Source organism: Argiope bruennichi, chromosome 5, assembly GCF_947563725.1.
Source record: "Argiope bruennichi chromosome 5, qqArgBrue1.1, whole genome shotgun sequence".
NCBI lineage: Eukaryota > Metazoa > Arthropoda > Arachnida > Araneae > Araneidae > Argiope > Argiope bruennichi.
Genome location: NC_079155.1, coordinates 63229015 through 63249322, shown reverse-complemented (window position 1 = coordinate 63249322; position 20308 = coordinate 63229015). Strand labels below are relative to the sequence as shown.

At 30.1% G+C, this 20308-nt stretch overlaps 1 protein-coding gene across 3 annotated transcripts in view; it reads right to left on the bottom strand.

The window, feature by feature from the left end:
• Positions 1-20308, bottom strand: part of LOC129969596 (protein phosphatase 1 regulatory subunit 14B-like) — a 62810-nt gene that overhangs the window by 15785 nt on the left and 26717 nt on the right. For 2 of the 3 annotated variants that reach the window (XM_056084234.1, XM_056084235.1), the window contains exon 2: positions 641-886. In XM_056084234.1, coding sequence (XP_055940209.1) covers positions 641-886 — 246 coding nt within the window. Of the gene's footprint in view, positions 1-640; positions 887-1201; positions 1337-20308 lie in introns of those variants that run through there. The other variant, XM_056084236.1, reaches the window with a different exon arrangement.

Below are 20308 nucleotides of genomic sequence, written 5' to 3'. Positions count from 1 at the left end.
CTAAGCATATTTGCTCCATTTCTAATCGACTTCCTTTGAATCGTTTTATAATTTAATTATTTCCATGCTATTCCTTAAATTTAAAGAATATAATGAAGTTTACATTAAAAGTTGATTTTTTAATACAGAAATTCGTTTCACATCAGAACAAATACAGATTCAGATTATGAATATGAAGTTATATATGATAGAAAATTGGCTTTATTTGTTCAATTTCTAATTGATTACCTTTGAATCATTTCGTAATTTATTTATTTTCAGGCTGTTCCTTGAATTATAAGGAATATTGTGAAGTTTCGGCGGTTAATTTATTTCTACAAAGAAATTTGCTTTACATTAGAACAAATATAGAGTCAAATTATGAATCTGAAGTTATATATGATACGAAATCGGTTTCGGTTTGAAAACCAATCAATCGTTGTCATCGGCAAAAAAGAAACGAAAGAAAAACAAAACTTTTGTTTTGTCACCAAGTACCTTAATGTCTTATAACTGTAAATTTTTTATATATATAGAAAAATATTATTGTTAAATGCGTTTTGCAGATATTATCATTTATAGAACATATGAGAGAGCGAACTAAAGTAATGGTGCTGCAATTCTCGATGAAAGATGGGGAAAATTAAAATTATGAACTTACTCTGTGTCCATACAAGGCTTGTAGCTGGTCAAACATCCACATCTCGACCCGTAATCTTTTGCGAATGAGATTCATCTGGTGCTGTCCATACTTGGCTGTCAGGTACTTTTTCTTTCGTTCCTGGACCTCTCCCTTTTCTGGCTCAAAGTTGACGTGCAGGACGGTTTTTGTGGTGTCTGCTTTCATGTACTTCATTCTAGACACAGGTGGTGGGTCTGGACTATAAGACGTGATCGTACATTCCATCTGCAAGAAAAGCACAAATGTTATGCGCTGACAGGGCATAAGTTTATTGCATAAAAATAGAGTCTAAGATTAAACATTGCGTTATTAAAAAATATTAATCTAAGACAGCATTACTAAAATAGCCATCGATTAATTTATCAGGAAAGCCTCAGTACAGAAGTTACACAAAGTCTTTGAGAACGGACTCTCAATTTTTAACCATGGCTATGGTAGCATTTGAGTCGTTTAGACATTCTCAAAGTATTTAGGCGAATTAACAAGACCATACTTCGGCTACGATTGATGACACATTTAATATATATAAGCTATACATACACAATGGAATGCAAGTGAAATAGAGTCTTGGATCTGTGATCCTCCAATTTAAAAGAGAAAATTTAAAGGACCATTCCAAAACATTGATCTCGTATATAATATTTGTAACAATTTGCAAGATTAAAACTGCTCCTTCAAAAAAAATTTTTTTGTCCTCTTTTCTGCTGTATCGATATTTATCTCATGGCCTGATAAGAAAAGTTTCCATTTAATAAATGAAAGTGAATTTGTTTAATCTTATCATATTACTTGAACTACTTTTATTTGGGTTACATTGATTTTTCCCGAACAAGAGACAATTTTTATCCAAGTAAACAAAGGGAAAAAATATTTTTCTCAAGGTTTGCTTTACTAGAAACCGATTTCGGATAAAAAGTTTATTTATTTATTACTTATAACCAAATGATTCACTTTAATTCGAAAAAAATGATACTAATTAATGGATTGCGGTCTATAAAATTTAACAATAAAGAAATAAAGCGAATAATGTAGTATGTAAAATCATTGTAAAATAATTTAGCAAAGATTATATTCATGCTCACAAGTGAACCCCCAGGGGAGGCACTTCGAATTGAGGAACAGATGCTTCCGGTATGGTGGGTGGATCTCGCCACCCTGGTGGGTACATAAATAGGTGGGGGATCTGGCTCCTCCCATCGATGACGGGGCGTACTTCCTTCTGGAAAGGTTGTGCTGTGACCGGTGAGGGCTCTACGGACTCAACTGTAGTTCCCGCCAATGTTGCTGCTGCGGCGGTCCGGTCATTCAGTATTCTCTATCCGTGTGCCTTCAAGTGGGTCGGTGAGTCAGTGCTCACAAGCGCATCTCAAATAATTTTTGCATCGCATCCGCATTCCACAGGTGAGAAAAGAGATGTGACGTCGCAAAAAAGAATAAGACAACGTGTTTTTAAAAGTTAAAGATATGCATAATTATTTTTGTCGAATAAATCAATTGAAATGACTCCATTATCAAATTTCTCCAGCTCTTTTCATTGGCGCGATTCGAAATTTTCAACTCTACGTTGTTCGCCAAGTAACACATTGCGTCTTCAATTTTCTTAGCTCGCCCTTTCTTTCCAAGTAATTTGAATTTGGGATTTTCAATCTTGAAATGTTTGCCAAGAAACACAAGACGTTGCATGCTATAAGTATCATAAAAATCATTTTCTGTCTCTCTCTATCCAAAGTACAGTGATTTGAAATTTTCAATTTTGAATTGCTTGCCAAATAAGATTTTGGCCAATAAACATCCATCCATGGTCAAATTTCATTTCTCTCAGACTTTTGCATTGACATTTGTGATTTGGAATTTTCAGCACTGATCATTTTGTCAAATAACTCAATATGTTTTCGTGATTTTGCGCAATAATGCTCGAAATCATGGATGCTGCATAATATTTTTGGACTGATGAAGTTCTTTTCCGCTTATTTGATTTGAAATTTTTGGGTAATTCAGTTAATATAGAAATACTAGCTATCTTTTTTCACCAACACCAAAAATTAGTATTGGTTGCTCAAGTTGCATGGAGATATTCTTAAAATTCGCTAATTGACGTAATGAATTTATGAAATGCATATGCTTTTGCATTGAAATGAAAAACAAGTGAAATATTCAAGTTTCAGAATATTATTCAATTTCTAATATTTTAATTATTGAAATCTTAAAGAAATGCAATTATATCCTATACATTTTTTTCCTATTGTTTGCAATATTTTCAATTAAAATGATGTATAATTTTACAATAAAAGGAAGCTATTATCAACATACAAGTAAGCTGATAATTTATAGAACACATTTCATAATAAGAAAAGCTTGATGAAAAACTTTGAAATTTGAACAATCAAGTGGGTTTTTTTTTTTTTCGACTAATAAGATTGGAGTTTGAGCCAAATCATTTCTGCATTTTTTAAGCAATTAAATATTAACAAGATCATCATGACATGCAGAATTTTTTTTAACTTGCAGTAATATTTAAAAATGGACAAAATGAAAAAGTATTATATTTTACTGTATCGTATAAAGTAGTTTGGCATTTAGAATACACTAAAGAATAAAAAAAATGATTCATGTGCCTGATCCAGGATATCAATTAGGGAAAGGCACTTTGACAACTCAGACACGATAAAAAAAGCTTTAAAATATAATGAGCCCTACAGGTGAGTACAATATCTCCTCAGTGATTAATTCCCCCAAAGTAGTAATGCATAGTATCTGAATCACTTATTGATATGCAAACAATAGCTGAAAATGTAGGCCAGAGGCATCAATTCGAAAAGAACAGTGTGGAGAACAAAGTCCATTGTGTGGCATTATTTTGTTTTCGAAAGAAGATCGTTAAATCAGAGCATTAATCACGTTCAATGCTTACTATTACTGTTTTAAGTCGGTTGATATCTTCACGCACAGCAGTATTATTTTAAAATGTGTGTCAACGAGTGTTACTAGTAAGCGCTGATAAGTGCCATCCATTCAGAAGACTTTTTTTGTATTTTTTTTTCTCTCTTCGGATTTTTAAAAATTATAGCAAACCTTTTTAATGCGTCATTTAAGATATTGAGTCCCCTCAACCCCCAAAAGAAGTAGAATGTTCTATCAAATTTTAGTTTAAAATTAGATAATTTATCTAATTTAGTTATATAATACAATGGTATATACAGATTTTTATTGATAAAATTTCATACTTTAGTTACCATATTATTATACTTTTTGTGTCAGACAATATTAAATAATTTCAAAATATCTCAAATTTTAATAATTCCAGTCTTTAATAACACTACGTCATTTAATGGTAATTACTTTGCTTTTATTGTAGGATTATATACTCATTTATTTTCTTAAAAATTATACAGAGGTTTCTTTTAACAGTTTTTATCAAATAACATATGAGAATAAAATTTAATTTGCATTATTGAATATATTGAAATGTCTTATATCAAGTTATTTATACCAGAAGTGGATGTTAAAATCATTATTCCCATTGTAATTAATACTAACCCTTGTTTTTGCACAAATTTTATTTTTCTTTCTAAAAAAATTGTAATTATGATTGAAAAACAAATTGATTTTGGATCTTAATTAAATTTATTGATAATTAAATCGCAAAGAGGAAATATCAACATATTGAAAGTTTCCGGGAAGTGATGCAATATCAAATAACTGTAAAGCTATTAAGGCTTTTTAAAAAAATATTGTATTGAATAGAAATTAATCGGACCAAAGCACAAGACATATTAAAGAGTGTGATGTATTAAAGAGAGACATATTATAGAGGTTTTACTGTAGAAAACTTATTTTTGATAATGGCATGATTTAGTACTGAATTTTTCAGAAGATAATGTACAATAATTGTACTTTATAGTGAATTCACTATAAACCATGAAAATAAAAGAGGAAAAAGCAATTCTTATTGTATTTTCTCTTAGTGAAAAAAAAAAAGTACTTCAACATAGCAAATATTTTTGAAATATTACTCTATTAGATCTTAAAATAGCCTTTCTGGATGCTTACGTAGACTTTGCAGAAAATTTTGTTCATGCCAAATTAATTTAATAAGCATTTTTTGTACGACTCTGTATATATAAGTTAATACTACTGAATTTTTCTGACACTTTTAATGTTTGTCCTTAAGTTATTTTAATTTCTATTAAATCCTTATAAATAAATTCCCTAATACTTTTTGGAACTATAAAGACTTTATTTTTTTAAACTAAACTAAAACAAATAGCCAGCAACTGTCAAAAACAGCAACACAAATGACATTTCGATATTCTGTCCAGTTTGTAAAAATCTTATATTTTCTGCCTAGTTTGTAAAACAAATTTCAGGGCAAAAAACTAAAAAAAAAAAAAAAAAAGAAATTTAGAACCTGTAATTATGTAATAATAAATAAACAGAAAATGTTAATCTCCTTTCCTGGTTACTCCCCAGATCTGCCTAAAATTCAAAGATAACAAAATCCTTTCATTCAAAAAGAAATGTCTTGACTGTGTTATAAAACAATCTGAAGGCAATTTATGCGATTTAAAATGTTTTGATACTAAAAACCTTTTCAAAACGATATCCACTTTTCCCATGCGTGTAATTATTTTTATGTCAAAACAAAATTTACAACAATCCTTTTTCCCATGTCCCCATAGAACTAACTCCTTAGCCGACTTTCTTACAAACCGTAACAAAATTCAACCGTAAACACTGAATCCCCGCTAGAAAGCCTTCCATTGTCATTTCCACGCATGTGCGAGTGCTACGTCACTTGTAAAAACAATGGATGATACATCGGATGCGGTCTGATCCTTTTGGAATTTATTAAGAAAAAGGAAATAGGAAGTTTACCGAAAGAATTGGATGTTCACGGTCTCACGGACGCTGGAAAAAAGGCGTTAGCCGTAGAGTAACTTTCCAAGAGACCTGTCTTCCGGGTCCAGGACGAACGAGACAAACCGTGATCGTTTAAAGATCGTTAAACTTTTTTTTCATCACCTGATAATCGTGTTTGATATCGTTTAGATGAATGTAAACATGGCCTCAAGATGACGAGCTAATGGTACTGACTGAATTTGGAGGGAGACACGTGTATTGATGTCACTAACCGTAATAACAAAAAGCGCAATATAAAACGAACTTACATTTCTTTTGTTTGAATTCAGCACCAAAGTAATAAGTAATAAGAGCTTATACGAAACTGATTTTTTAAATTTTCATTATCTTCAATGGGAAAGAAACTACAGCATGAAGATTTCTAATGCAAAGTTGCAACTGCAAACTTCCTTAATTAAAATTTCAGAATGAAAACATTGTAAATAATCAGCTATTATGCTCAAATAAATTTTGCTCGGATAATTTCATGTAATATCCTTTTGTAGAATGTAAACATTGAATAAAGAGCTAATGATTATTCAGAGAAGAAAGATATATACTTGTCAGAAAATTGGCATTGAAGTATCCATAAGTTATCAGAAAAGAAATTTCATTTAGATCTGAAAAGAATGTAAAGGCTATTATATCATTTCGATACAAAAGAATCAATGATCTTTTCAATTTAAATGGTAACCATAGCTACAGGAACAAAGTGCCTCGAATAGCACCTATGCGGTATGATGTACATAACCAATGTTTGCAAATTTAGCTTTGAAATGAATTGAATGAAAACAATGTAAATAATCAGCTGATAGATAATTTTATTTGATATCGTTTAGTAGAATGTAGACATTGAATAAAGAGTTAATGATTATTCAGAGAAGAACAAATACAAAAAATTGGCTCTGAAATACCCAAAAATTATAAGTAAAGAACTTTTATTTAGATCTCTATAGAATATAAATTTACTGTATCATATTGACACAAAAGAATCATGGACCTTTTCCATTTAAATGATAACCAAGCTAGCTACGAGAATATAGGGCCACGAATAGTACCTGTACGGCATGATGTTCCTAAGCAGAGTTCGCAAATTAAGAATTAATGCATAAAAATATATATAATTATCATTAAAATTGGATAATAAAATGTTCTGATTCGATGCCAATTTATCTGATTCTTTCTTCGCTATTGCATTTAGGGCGCAGGTAATGAGATGAAATAATAAGACTTTAAAAACAATAAAAATTCATAGAAAAATAAATGAAATATCGTCTATCATCATTAAATGAAAATTTGTCTAACTGAATTAACAGGAAATTAACAATTACCAATATTCTTGGCGAACCAGTTAAACTTCTAAGGTTGATTAGTTTTATTTCGACTGAATATAATTGAAATTTAGCGTTTTATGGCACAATGTCGGCTTTTCTGCGCCAAACACAAGATTAAAATATTAAACAAGGTAAAAAAAGACTTAAATAAATAATATGAATTACCATCAGTCGAAACTTTCAAATAAGGTTGCATCTTTATTAAAAAATCAAACGGAAAAAACATATGCGGTTATAAAGCGTAAAAGACAGTCAGAATCCCCAAAATTAATAAAAACATTGGTTAAAACGTAAATTAGGGATAAGATACCGATATTTCTAAGGAAAATGAACAAATTTGAGTGGGGTCTTTCACCCATTAAGTCCTTCAAGTCTAAAACGGTTGTTTTAAAATAGTATAAATGTAAAGAGTTAAAATCGGACATTTTGTTAAAATATGGTCTATAGTTTGATTTTCGTTGCAAGTTGTACTCACTGAATCTCCAGAGAGCAAGTGTTTGTGAGTATAATGAGTGCGTCCAATTCGAAGGCGCGTCAGCTTAACATCAAATCTTCGATTAGAAAGAATGGGCCACAATGCTGTAACGGGCTTAATACGATACAGTGTGTTATTAATTTGCAAATCCCATCTTTCCTGCCATTTGGCAAGGTTATATTTCTACACAGAAGTACGTATATCTGCTAGAGGGACTGAATAATTCAAATATATAAACTGAATATAAATTCACGTGATATAAAGTAATATACCTACATTTGGTTTTCGCCCAGATCAAAATGAATTTTCAAATAACCACTGACGAAACTAATGTAACATATCATTAAAAATTATTCCCAATTCTATCTTTCCAAAACTGTATCAAAGCAATGAATGCCATTACAACTTTCTTCTATAACGAAGGAACACAATAGAAGATAATAATGTCATGATCATAAGGTCGTTCCATCTCTAATGTGAAATCCACCAGTGATTTTTCCCATTGAGCATTTCCCATTCACACACTGAAATCATTATTAACACGATGGATAATTTGAAAAACTAGAGCACGCGATGACATAATTTTTTCATCTTTCCATCTCTGCAATAAAGTTCTCATCACTTGATGACCATGTAGATAAACCGGAAAATCGGTTGCACATTGTTTGCTCTAAGGTGTTCCATTATTTCATTCTTTTCACAGCAGGAAAAAGAAGAGGCGGCACCCCAAACCGCGAGAACAATGTCCAGTAGCTGGTCTCGGCATTGAAACCGGCCGCAACGCCCTTGCATGTTAAACAGTGTTGACGCCCTCCCATCGCCCTTTTCAATAAACAAGACGCGTTCCAGCCGACAAAACACTTCGGATGTAAATAGCTCCTAAGACCAGATTAAAATAGCTGGAAATGAATGGGCGTGAAATCCTTTCAGAAAAGATTTACGATAGAGTTTATGCTAATTGCAGTGTTTACAATGATTCTTTGCTCTCTGCGGTTGCGCATATGATGAAAGTTCTTTTCACTCAATGCATATAATTATGTTTGAATGCATGTATTTCTAGCCCTATGCTCATTTGCGCAATTCAATAAGATCCTGATCTCTTGTAAAAAAGTGCCGGTGAGAAGAACGATCTCAGAGATAATCAGTATTTTTTTTATTACTTCTCTAATCATAAATTTATACTTTGCCGTATTATGAGTTTGACTTAAATTAATACTAATCTATCATACCTAAAACTGTTATCTAATTCCAGAAAGCCAATCACGAAGAAAAGAATGACGACTAAAGTTCTGCTAATGAATGTTACGGGAAGATAGATGAACAATTCTTAATATAATCATAATTCAATCGTCAGTGTATAAGAGTTCAATCCTAGAAAGGTTGCATATTAATTATCAGTTGCAAGCGGTCATAGTATAATAGACTCCTAACAGTAGTCAAAAAATACTTGAATGTTAATTTTACTGGATGTTTCTTCATTTTTTTAAGAGAAAGAATGCTATTATACCCCCATATTCTGAAATTCATACCATTGAGATGTGACATTCTGAAGACTATCAACTCTTTCCTCTCGTTATTTACGCTTTTTTGAGCCTTTAACACACACAGACACAGACACAGACACACACACACACACACACACACACACACACACACACACACACACACACATACACACACACACACACAAACACACACACAAACAAACACACATTAAAACCGTTTCAGATATAAAACTTTTAATGTAAAAACTACTTTTGAGTAAAATGTTATAATGTACAAACCCCTTTTTAAGACAAATATTGAAATAATGGTTTTTTTTAAATTGTGGTAAAGTACAAAAATTTTAGCGTTAAAAAATTAGCAAAGCAGCACCTACAAATTTTCTTGTTTCAAAATCATCTGCGTTAAGTTTTCTATAATTGAAAGAAAAGTTGCGCAAAATGAAATTGGTGTCGTTGAAAAACATAATATTTTTAATTTTAAGAAGGTACGATAATTTTTTTTCTCAGATTAATTACCACCAAAGCTTATACAAAAAAATAAAAAAAAAAAAAAAAAAAAAAAAAAATAAATCTTCCACGTAACCTGAAGCCTTTCCTCTATCCGTTCCATTTGCTTGCAAAAATTTTATTTTTTTTTAGCCTCCGTTTGAATGGTTGACTTATAACTACTTTTAGGCATTGCTAAATTGATATTTTGTAACAAATGAAAATCTGGTTCAAAGATATGTATTAAAATAAAACATAAATTTAAAAAAATAGTAGTAGAACAAAGTTAACATCAATTATAATAAACATTTTTAAAAAATGAATAAAGATTGAAAACATATCATGCAGAAATCAAATTGATATCATGGAAATTATAAAATTTTGAATTTTAAAATGCTTTAAAAACATTTCGTCTGGAATAATTTCCCATGAAGGTACTGCAGAAAAAAATTAAATTTTGATTAATTTCTAATTAATTTAATATTTAATTAAATTTTTAGCTTTAAGTGGTTGAAAATATTCCTTCTCCCGTTTTAAATAATAAGTGCGTAAAATTTATTTGGTTGAATTATACCAACTTATATCGGAAGAGATGTGGAATATAGCCACAATGATTTTTATTTATAATTAGATAAATAAATTACCCTTAATTAGAAGTAATTCCTTAATTTTAAGTTCAGTAATTAAAAAACGCCCATCTCTTAAAACTATTCTAATCAGATATTACCATCCTAATAAAATTTTTCATAATGGAAAAATCAAGAGTGTTTTGCTATTTAGTTGTACGATTTATTGTTTTATTTTTGCGAAGCGTATATATTGGCAGGAAATAATGGAAAAATAGATACCAAAGGATTTTATTGTATTAAATTAAGTATACTAAATATGAATGCAAAAGCGATGACTAACGACTAATATCAATATAAAAAAATTACGATCATGTTATTGTTTTTGATAGCGAATAAAACGTATCAACAAGATATAAAAGGTAAACAGGAAATGATGTTTTGAAATCGAGCCTTTCTTTAACAAAAAGACTGAATCACTGAGTGAATGAAGTTTTTTTATGAGGTTGATTAGGTATGCTAAGGAGTAAAATATTCACTTCAATATCTAGGCCAAGGCGTTTAATCAAAATGTTTGCAAGGTAAGGTCATGTTATGAAGATTCATGCATTTCCCATTGTTTACAAGATCCTGTAAGTGCTGTAGTTATAAGAAGTACATGTACTATTTTATAGGTTTAAGAAACATTTCCTCGACGTTTCTTCCTTTCATAGTTTTCCCGTTTTATTTTGGAGAAATTAAAAGTATTTGACTCAAATAATATTTTAAAGTGCAAATTCATTTAAGTACCCCCCCCCCCCATTCTTTTGTACACGTAAGAATATACCATCAGTGTTTTATTAGTTTTATTCACAGATTATTCTTTTTATACGCAGTTTTCTTAAATCATTCGGTGATAAAAGAAACATATGTACATATACCCTTTTTATATATTTATTCTTTCTAAAGCCATGGGAAGTATAATTAACACCAAATTCGTAATTTTTTCTGCGTAATTATAGGAGTTGAAATAAATTCTCGCCAAAGTTTGTGGCAACAAAAATCTAAAATCTTCAGTTTTGCATCGCATATCATAATGAAGTGTCTTAATTTGTAATCAACTATTAGCGAAATAAATTAATTAAGAAAATCGAATTAATTTTATCAAAAAAGCTTTAAAAAATCATCTTTCCTAAATCTTTCACGGTTTCAAAGTAATTTTGAAATACTATTTTAGACAAAACGCCCTTGTAGAGGGTTAACTATTCCACCATTCTTACACAAAAAAAAATTTGAACTATTATTTATTTTATTTATCTTGAATTTACACTAAAATCTGTACAAATGTTTTATTAATTAAATAGTATTTATTTCTCTTTAGAAGTTATTTTACAAAGATCTCTCATTATTAAATAAAGTTCCGACATATCCTAAATTCGTCTTGAAATAATCAATTGGCAATTAGAAAAACATTTTATTAAGAATGAATTTCTGTCATTTATAAGTTTAAGAAAAGTGGCATAAGATTTAAATTCATATAACAATATTTTATTTTAATAAAACTGATTGTTAAACTCTAAAATATTCCCCAATTAAAAAAAAATTGGTACTAAACAAAAAAAAATATGTTTTATCTTTTAATGAATTAATTGCTCAGTATTATTACTTTAAAAGATATTAATAAGTTTCCGTGTATGGTGTTAAATATTTATTCATAGCGAAGTATCTTAGTTTAGAATGAAATGATATGTAATTTCTGTATAAAGTTCAAACAATCCATAAATTAATTATTTTTTATGGAATAATCGTAGCATTTTACAGGACGTTAAGATGAAATAAATTATAAAGGGAAAAAAACAAATAAGGAAAAGAAATTCCTTAGAACTCTGCAAATATACATACTTTCATAAGACAATAATGTTGATTGAATAAATTATAAAATCGAGCTTTTTCCGCATTTAAAAAAAATTGAATAATGTAACATTATTAGTCAACTGGAAATAAAGTTATTTATCAACTTAATAAATTAATTAATAGTTTCTTATCATTCTAAATTAAGTTGCACTACTGCTGCATTGGAAATTTAAACCGCAACATCTTTCATTTTCATGGTTGTATCATCATCAGAAGATGTCATCGTATTAGAAACCAGCATAACAAATGACGTCATTGAATGTAGTGTTTAAAATTACTCATTGGTGTTTGAAAGAATCTTGGAGTTTATATTATTCAAACCGGAACTCTTTCACTTTTGTTCTGGCCGAATCCGGCCGTAAAAGTTCTACACTAATAGGTTATTTAGGAGCCGGCTTTCGTTTCAAACGATGAGTGCAAGATGTACAACAAGTTAACATTAAGAATGTCTTTACTTTGTTTCCTAAATTACTCGTTTGAAAAGAAACAGGCCCAAATATGTCCCATTAGAATAGAACTTGCATGATTGGATTTGTAACAGGAGGGTTAAAACAATTGCTAGAGGTTTCATTTCAGATTGTTAAGTTCATTAAGAAAATTTATATGAATCATCCCAGAATAACCAGACCAAAAACAAAAACCAGGGATTTCTATTCTATTTTGATTTGTAAAATTCATTAAGATTTATGTTAATGGTAATACAGTAATAAATTATTAGAGTTAGTATTAATAACAATAGAGTTGAAAAGAAGCTTTCAAGACACTTATAGCATCTGCAAATATACAAGAGTTTATACTTCTAGTATACATTGGTTGGTTTCTGCAGTTAAACCCGAAAAGTACATAGTAGCTTAACTATTTGTCTACAAACAGACAGAATTCAGGAACAGAATTCTTTAAAGGGTCTACGCATCATCTCACTCAATGATTGCACAAATCCTTAAATAGGATCCATAAAAAAGCAAGAGATTGGAATCATCTTCAAGCTCCATTGACAGAATGGAATTTTTTTTTTCTCACTAAATTGCTGGTTATTTCGTCACACTTTCTTGGTTTCGGTAATATAAGATATCTTAATCTTCGAGGTGAATCAAATCTTTAAATCAATTTTACGCCAAATTGATGGGAAAAAAGTGCCAAATTTTGAGCCAAAGTTTTTGTTATCTTATTGTTCTAACAATTTTATTTAAAAATGATGCATTTCTGGAGGAATATTTCTTTAATCCAATGATGGTTTTTAAAGTTGACCAATCTTGATTTTATTCTAAACACAACTAGAATAAAGATAGCATTTTATTACTTATTATTGACATCAGAGTTAGACGAGATAATAAGAATTTAATTTCACAAGTTATCTTAGTTTGTTGTTATCAGAAGTCAAATGTAGTACGAAATATTATTGAAACATTTATTTATTGTAAAAGATCTCGAGAATTTACAATAATTCTAATGACTTTACCATCAAGAAAAATCTTGGAAAAAGTTAATGATGATATTTTTGCCTTGACTTTTTCATATACTTAGACAATATAACAAATTCTTTTGGGTTCTTCTTATAAAAGCTTGCATCCTTTGAATGTATAGAAGAGGGTAGAGTGAGAAGTAGAAAACCTCCAAATTTGCTTATGATAAAGAAAAAAATAAAAGAAGAAATTTGGATATCTTCTTTTCAATCGTTTGAGTTCAAATTTCAATGCAGATCTACGATTTTGATCACAAAATGGTACACCAAATTTTATTCATCTAACAGTGCGTTTTTGAGTTATCGCGTTCTTATAATACGCATAAATAGGTAAACAAACCATCGCCTGCTTGAAGAATTTGGTCCGAAATATAATTAAAATCGACATTTTTGGTAATGCGATAATATGCCAAATTTCACCCAATTAGCTCTTTGAGTTTTTTTTGAATAATCGTGTTCGTACGTGCAAGGACAGATAGACTTTCCTTTCAATGGATTATGCTCAAAATTTAAAAGAAATATATAAATTTATATTAAATCTCTATATCCAAATCGATCTCTTGGGCTCAATATGATTTTGAAAAATCCTGTTCATATACTCATAGACAGCCGGACAGGCAAATATAATATTTTTTTTTTGTATGCACTTCCTATACACAAAAAAAGCAAAAATGAAAGATTTTAAAAATCATCGTCTGTTGTTAGCAAAACTCATGTTTAAAAATCTTTCATTTTCCCCCAAAATTATTATATTTATCTTTATGTATATAATTATAATACTTTCATAAAAGTGCACTTGACTGTACTAATAACTATCATCCTACATTTAAATAATTCATAAAGAAAAATATTAATGGATTTTACAACTTATGTTGCTTAAAGATATATAGAAATATAAAATATAAAAATATATTGATCTCCACACCCCCGAAATTTGTTCTTATATTATCTCCCTCAATCTACAATGGAATTGTGGATCTTGTGCAAGCGGCAACCAATGTTTGTATGGAATTACCGAACAGATCCGAACAGTTCCGAAATACGGATCATTGGCGTGAATCTAATGTTTTTGTGGATCTATCGCGCGGATATGCATTTTAAATGCCTTTTTTTTTTTTTCGACCAAAACCAAAATTTATTATGGAACTACAGTTGTAGTCAGATGACTACATACCGGATTTAATTGAATTTAAGAATTATTGCATTCGTATGCCTGCGAAACTATAGGCCGACTGACGATCAACATTTGAAAGATTTGGTTTATAATTTGATAAGAATCTACATTAAATAAGCGTACCAAATTTTATCCATCTAGCGCACTACAGTTTTTAATTAATATGTTAACTTATATTCGGATAGTGAAACAAATAAACTTCCTCTCGATGGATTGATTTTGCTCAAAATTTGATTGAAATCCACAAATTTGATGCAAAGACTATATACCAAATTTCATTAGTCTAGCTCAAAAACTTTTTGTATTGTTTTAGTTACAGAAAGACAAACATAATATCAAAAATGTGTCTTTCGAATTCCTGGAGGTCCATAGCGTGGAAATTCGTTAAAATCTCGAGCTCCATTTTTTTTTAATGATTAAAATAATTTCTCTTTACTTCCTATACTAGAAAATGAAATAATAAACAAATCCAGTGAGTTATTTGAAATTTGAAAAATGAATTTTTACGAATATTTTTTGTTGCCATTGACCTGCGCTTAGTAATGTTTGGAATTGGAAATCCAGTTATTACAATATTTGAAGAATTTCACAATGCCAATAAGAATAATTCGACAAATTACATATTCTGCTACAATTGCTGAAAAAAGAACCGGAAAATACAATATGAAAATATGCGTGAAATAAAGTGCATTTTTGTACCCTTGACCGCTTTAAAGCAAAGAATGAAACTGGTATTCCATATAGGTTGAAAGAAAAATGTGTTTTTTCTCTTACAAATGGAAAAAAAAAAAAAAAAAAAAAACTTTTTTTAAATAAACCATTCCATCGGAGGATATCCTTTCCAATGCTGTGGACATTTCTTTAGGTTATTAACAAAGAGAGAAACGTATGAAACGCGTTTTGAATTTTACTACTAATGAACCGTTACATTTCACAAAAGAATCGGAGTAGTTATTTATCATTTCAATACCATTTTCTTACAAATATTGGAACAAAAAATCATCATAGGAGCTGTCAGGTAGTAGATCCTAATGAACCAGAATCAAAAAGTACTAATACCTTTCAAAACAACACGTTAAACAGCGGGAGTAGTGTCCAGCAAATTTTCTCACTAACTCTTTAATACCTACTCCTTCCTATGGCATGCAGATTCTAAACCTTGGACAAAGCCGTGAAAGCTGTGAGTGCCCAAATATGAGCGTTTTGTGCGTAGTGATATAGTGAAAAAAATCGTGTATTTATTGTCTGGATGCCTTTTCATCAAGCGATTTCATTTTAATCGCAAAAGCACATATTAAATTTCATTTATCTAAGGCGTTGCGATTTTAATTATATGCATGTGAAAGTCCAGACCGACGGACAATTAACCCGTTTACGGATTTAGTTACAGAATTTATACGTGCCTATAATTTTAGTTACAAGATTACATACCAAATTTCATATATTGAAATTGTTACATTTTTAAGTAACCGCTTTTACATGCATCGAATGTAGAGATTGTTTGTGATAAAGGTAAAAGTTTATGCCAAGATAAAATTCGCAATCATTGTTTCAATAGTTATTGTATAAATAGTTGATCTATATAGAATACTTGCAAATTATTAGTTGCAAGTTAGTTATCTGCAAATTATTACATAACAGTTGATCGATGCCAGATATTTACAAATGGTTGGATTAACAGTTAGTAAACATGGGATATTTACAGATTATTGTTTGAAAAGTAAATCTGGATAAGATATTTACAAATAATAATGTAAATATCTTATCCAGTAATCGGTATAGTATATTTACAAATCATTATGCAAATAGTTGATCTGCATAATATATTTAACAAATCTCGATTACTAACAAATAAATAAATTTTTGGAATAATTTCTTTTGGAAATTTAAACGTAAATAGAAATTTCGATTTCCACTTTAAATTAAAGTTTCGGTTACTGGAAATTTAAATCAAATATTTATATTAAAATTTCTACAAAATGAGATACAATACTTCAATGACGGACTGTAGCGCCAGTAAAATATTAGACGTACGCTATAATAGGTTCATTTAAGTAGGGATATGGCCAGTACACGTTTTTCATTTTTTTCAGTTTTAAAAACTTGTATATGTTCGGTTGGATGTAAAACCTTTAAAATTTATGATGAAGTTATAAAGAATTTATTATTAACGCTAAATTTTTCACAACGGTAAATATTGACCTCGAATATCTATAGTGATGTATTGGTTTTATGCCCACTATAATCTATTCCATTTCTTAAAATTTTTTCTTGATTTTAAATCACAGAGATTATGCGTTGTTTTATTGAATTCATACAATTCAATCATGAGCTAGATTTTTATAGGGAACAATTTGAATTCTTATTCATAGAGATTATTTTCCCAAGATGAGATAATATATTTTTTTTCATAGATAACTAATGTATAGAAGATATACAAGCATAAAGGGTCTTCAGAATTGCTGTAATTTCAAAAGGAAATTCAAAACAGAAAGATTGCATGTCACAAATTTCATATTTTTTCATCACCCTATCCGTTTGACAAAAATTAGCATCTGCAAATTCTTGTCTTCTATGTGCAAGTAGCAATAACTTACATAAAATAGATGCCAATACTCATTTTTTTCTTCAATTTAAATTAGCAACTATATAAAGGAAAATCCAGCATATTTCTATAATCTTTAACATCTTTTATTAATTTTTTGAATACGTAGTATAGAAAAAGTATAGAAATTGTAAAAAATTCGAACTCGAGATTTTGACGAATCTCCACATTTTAGAACTCCCTGAGTTCTCCCTGAGAAAACCACAAATTTTGAGCTATACGGTTGAAATTTGGTAAACGATCTTTACAAGAAATTTTCAGATTTCTATCAAATTTTGAGTAAAATCTGCTCAGAGAAAGTCCATATGTTCAAATGTAAGTTAACACGATAATTACATAACGAAGAGAGCTACATAAATAAAAATTGGGCGCATAGATTTAACATCTGTAATATAAGCAAATGTCACATTTTAAGCCAGATTCAACTACGAGTTGACTGTCTGTCGGTCTATACTTTCAAAAACAAATGAACGCGATAATTCAATAAACGCAATGACTTAAATATTTCATATTTGATATGGGATTTTGTGACTACATTTGAAGTTTTATGTCTAATTTTTGATTCAATCGGTTGAGAAAAATGCCTCTAGGACGCAGATTTTTGGGTACTATTAACGAATATCAAGGATTAATCGCCAAAACTCTCGCCAAGGATCACATGATAAATTCGGTAAACATTCTAAATTCCCGCCAAAAGTTAATATTTCGTAACTATTGTACCCCAATGTCATGTAAGGCGTTTTCTGCAATGACAAGTTTACTGGATAATATGCGAGAAAGAGTTAGGGATACTACTTCCGCTTCCTTTTCTATACAGAATAATTAATTTCATTGCGAGTAATTTTTATTATTTCAATTATAAAACTGACATATCTATAAAAAGGCAACACATTAAAAAGCTAAAAGTTCATATTGTCATTAAAAAGCTCCATTCACTTTATATACACGTGACAATCAAGGGTGGTCCTCTAATGCTAACTTGCTTTGACATGGAAGTTTACACCTAATATTAAAGAAAGATGAAAAGAAAGTATGATTGGCAACACCCATATTAACAATCAGCACATAATAAGAGGAAGTTCCAGGCACCCCTCAATAAACGAATGACTCAGCAGGAACTTAACATGTTTCATCGTGAATGAATGCAATATCCTTTTGCTTGTTGGAAAAAAAAAAATATCATGGAATCTTCCCTGTGTAGATCTGCTGAAACGAAACAAAAAAAATGTCGATGTTTTTGCAATCATTGTGTTTGTTACTTCAACCTCCGCTTTGAGTCTGCAACCCACGCGGTTCACTGCACCATCGTCCAATCCCGTTCTTCCACTTCCCCCCACACTATCAGTCAATCGCGTTCGATACCGCAGTTGACCCCAGCTCAAAACAAAAAGATGGCTATCTTTCTTCGATTGGGCAAGATGCATCTGTCTACTGACGTGCCTATTCATCTCATTGGCATTCCGATCGCGGTGCTGCCGATCGCTTTGAAATTCGTCATGCATTCGATCCTACTTGCACCCATTGTTGAGCAATACAATGAAATGCAAGGGGTAATGGATTATATGTAATCAATAAAGAGATATTTAGCAGAAAAAGAAAGTAGGTATTTAATGACATGAAGCTACTTAATGGAAAGGTGGCCTGAAAAAGAAAATTCCTTCAATGGTAACAATTGCATCATAAAAAATATCCCACAAGCTCCTTTCAGAGAATAAGGTATAAGACGAAACACTGTATCGATGTCACAATCAGGGGGAACCATAGAGTTGAAATAATGAGCTTATATCTCAGATCTATGGGGGGGGACCCATGGTGATTAAAATGTCACCAATGCTATAATCGGCTTTCGCTAAAAAATTTTCCCACAAATGAACGAGTATCTGAGGAGGGGGGAGACATAAAAAAAATGTGCTTAAGGATGATTCATCTAATAGATATTTTCAATGAAGAAACTTAGATAAAACAGCTCTCTTGTATTTCACCTTCTTAGACACTTCAATGACACACAGTTTAGACGAACCCTCTTAATTCAATGATTCACAACCTCGGGAACGTTAGCACTTCAACGAAAACGATATAATACAAAGGAGGGAAAGAGGGCTAGCTGGTGAGTTCCGAAAAATGAATTATTGAACCAAAATAAAAAAAGACAATTTTTTTTATTGGGTCTGAATTCAAAGAAAAAAATAAAATCTTACTTTTAAAGATGTGTAAATGCATGTTTAACCTTTATTAATCATTTAAATAATCTTTCATAAAAATTAATTCTTATTCTTTTAATTTCCCATTTAATTGAAGGAGTACAAACTTCAAAATCAAAATAACTGTTAAAGTAATAATTACAAATTAAGAGAAGTTTGGACACAGACATTAAATGGTTGATTATCACTAAAATAATAAAATCAATAGTTAGTTGTAGTTCAACTTACTTACATAGAAAGTTTGAAGAGAATTAAAGTAACTAAAATACCTCTTCTAAAAACTCTGCACATATGAACCAGCGGCCTAACTATAGGATGACAGACTACCAAAATATCATCAGGGCCTACGATTTTAAGGCACTTTGATTCGAATATTATAAATTCGTAAATACATTACTATCTAGTCCAGGACTGAGGAATCTAAACATTCTCTAGGGATCCCACCCTAAACATTTGATGAGTGTCTCATATAATGTAGTTATGCCGTTCGTAATAACTGATTATTATTATAGGTATTTTCTGTAAACAATGGAAATGTACCAAAATGTACTTAAAAAAATTAATTTATTAGATATTAATTTGACTATCTGTGCCCATTTATTAAAGTTTAATTTAAGTATTGAGTATACAATTTTAAAAGTAGAAATATCTATTATTAATAAAAGTGAATGTGTGTCTCTCTCTGTGCGTGCTTTCAATAGGCACACACAATGAGACACACACATTCCAAATGGTTTGACTCAGAGCACCGAATTTGGCGCAAATGTACTTTAAAGGATGAGAATGTCCAAAGCGGAAAAAAGTTTTTTAAATTTTATTTAGAATTCAATCTTAAATTAAAAAAGAAGATTTTTATATTTCTTTGCGATAATTTCGAAAAAATATTATTGCATAATAATGATTTTTGAATCATTTTAAAATTTTAAACCATTATAGTTCTGATTATACCAATTAAGATGTCGTAATTTTTTTCCCTGTATTGGCACAATATTTTTGTATAATTTTCAATAATGCTGACCATTGTTGCAATGAATTTCAAACCTTTTT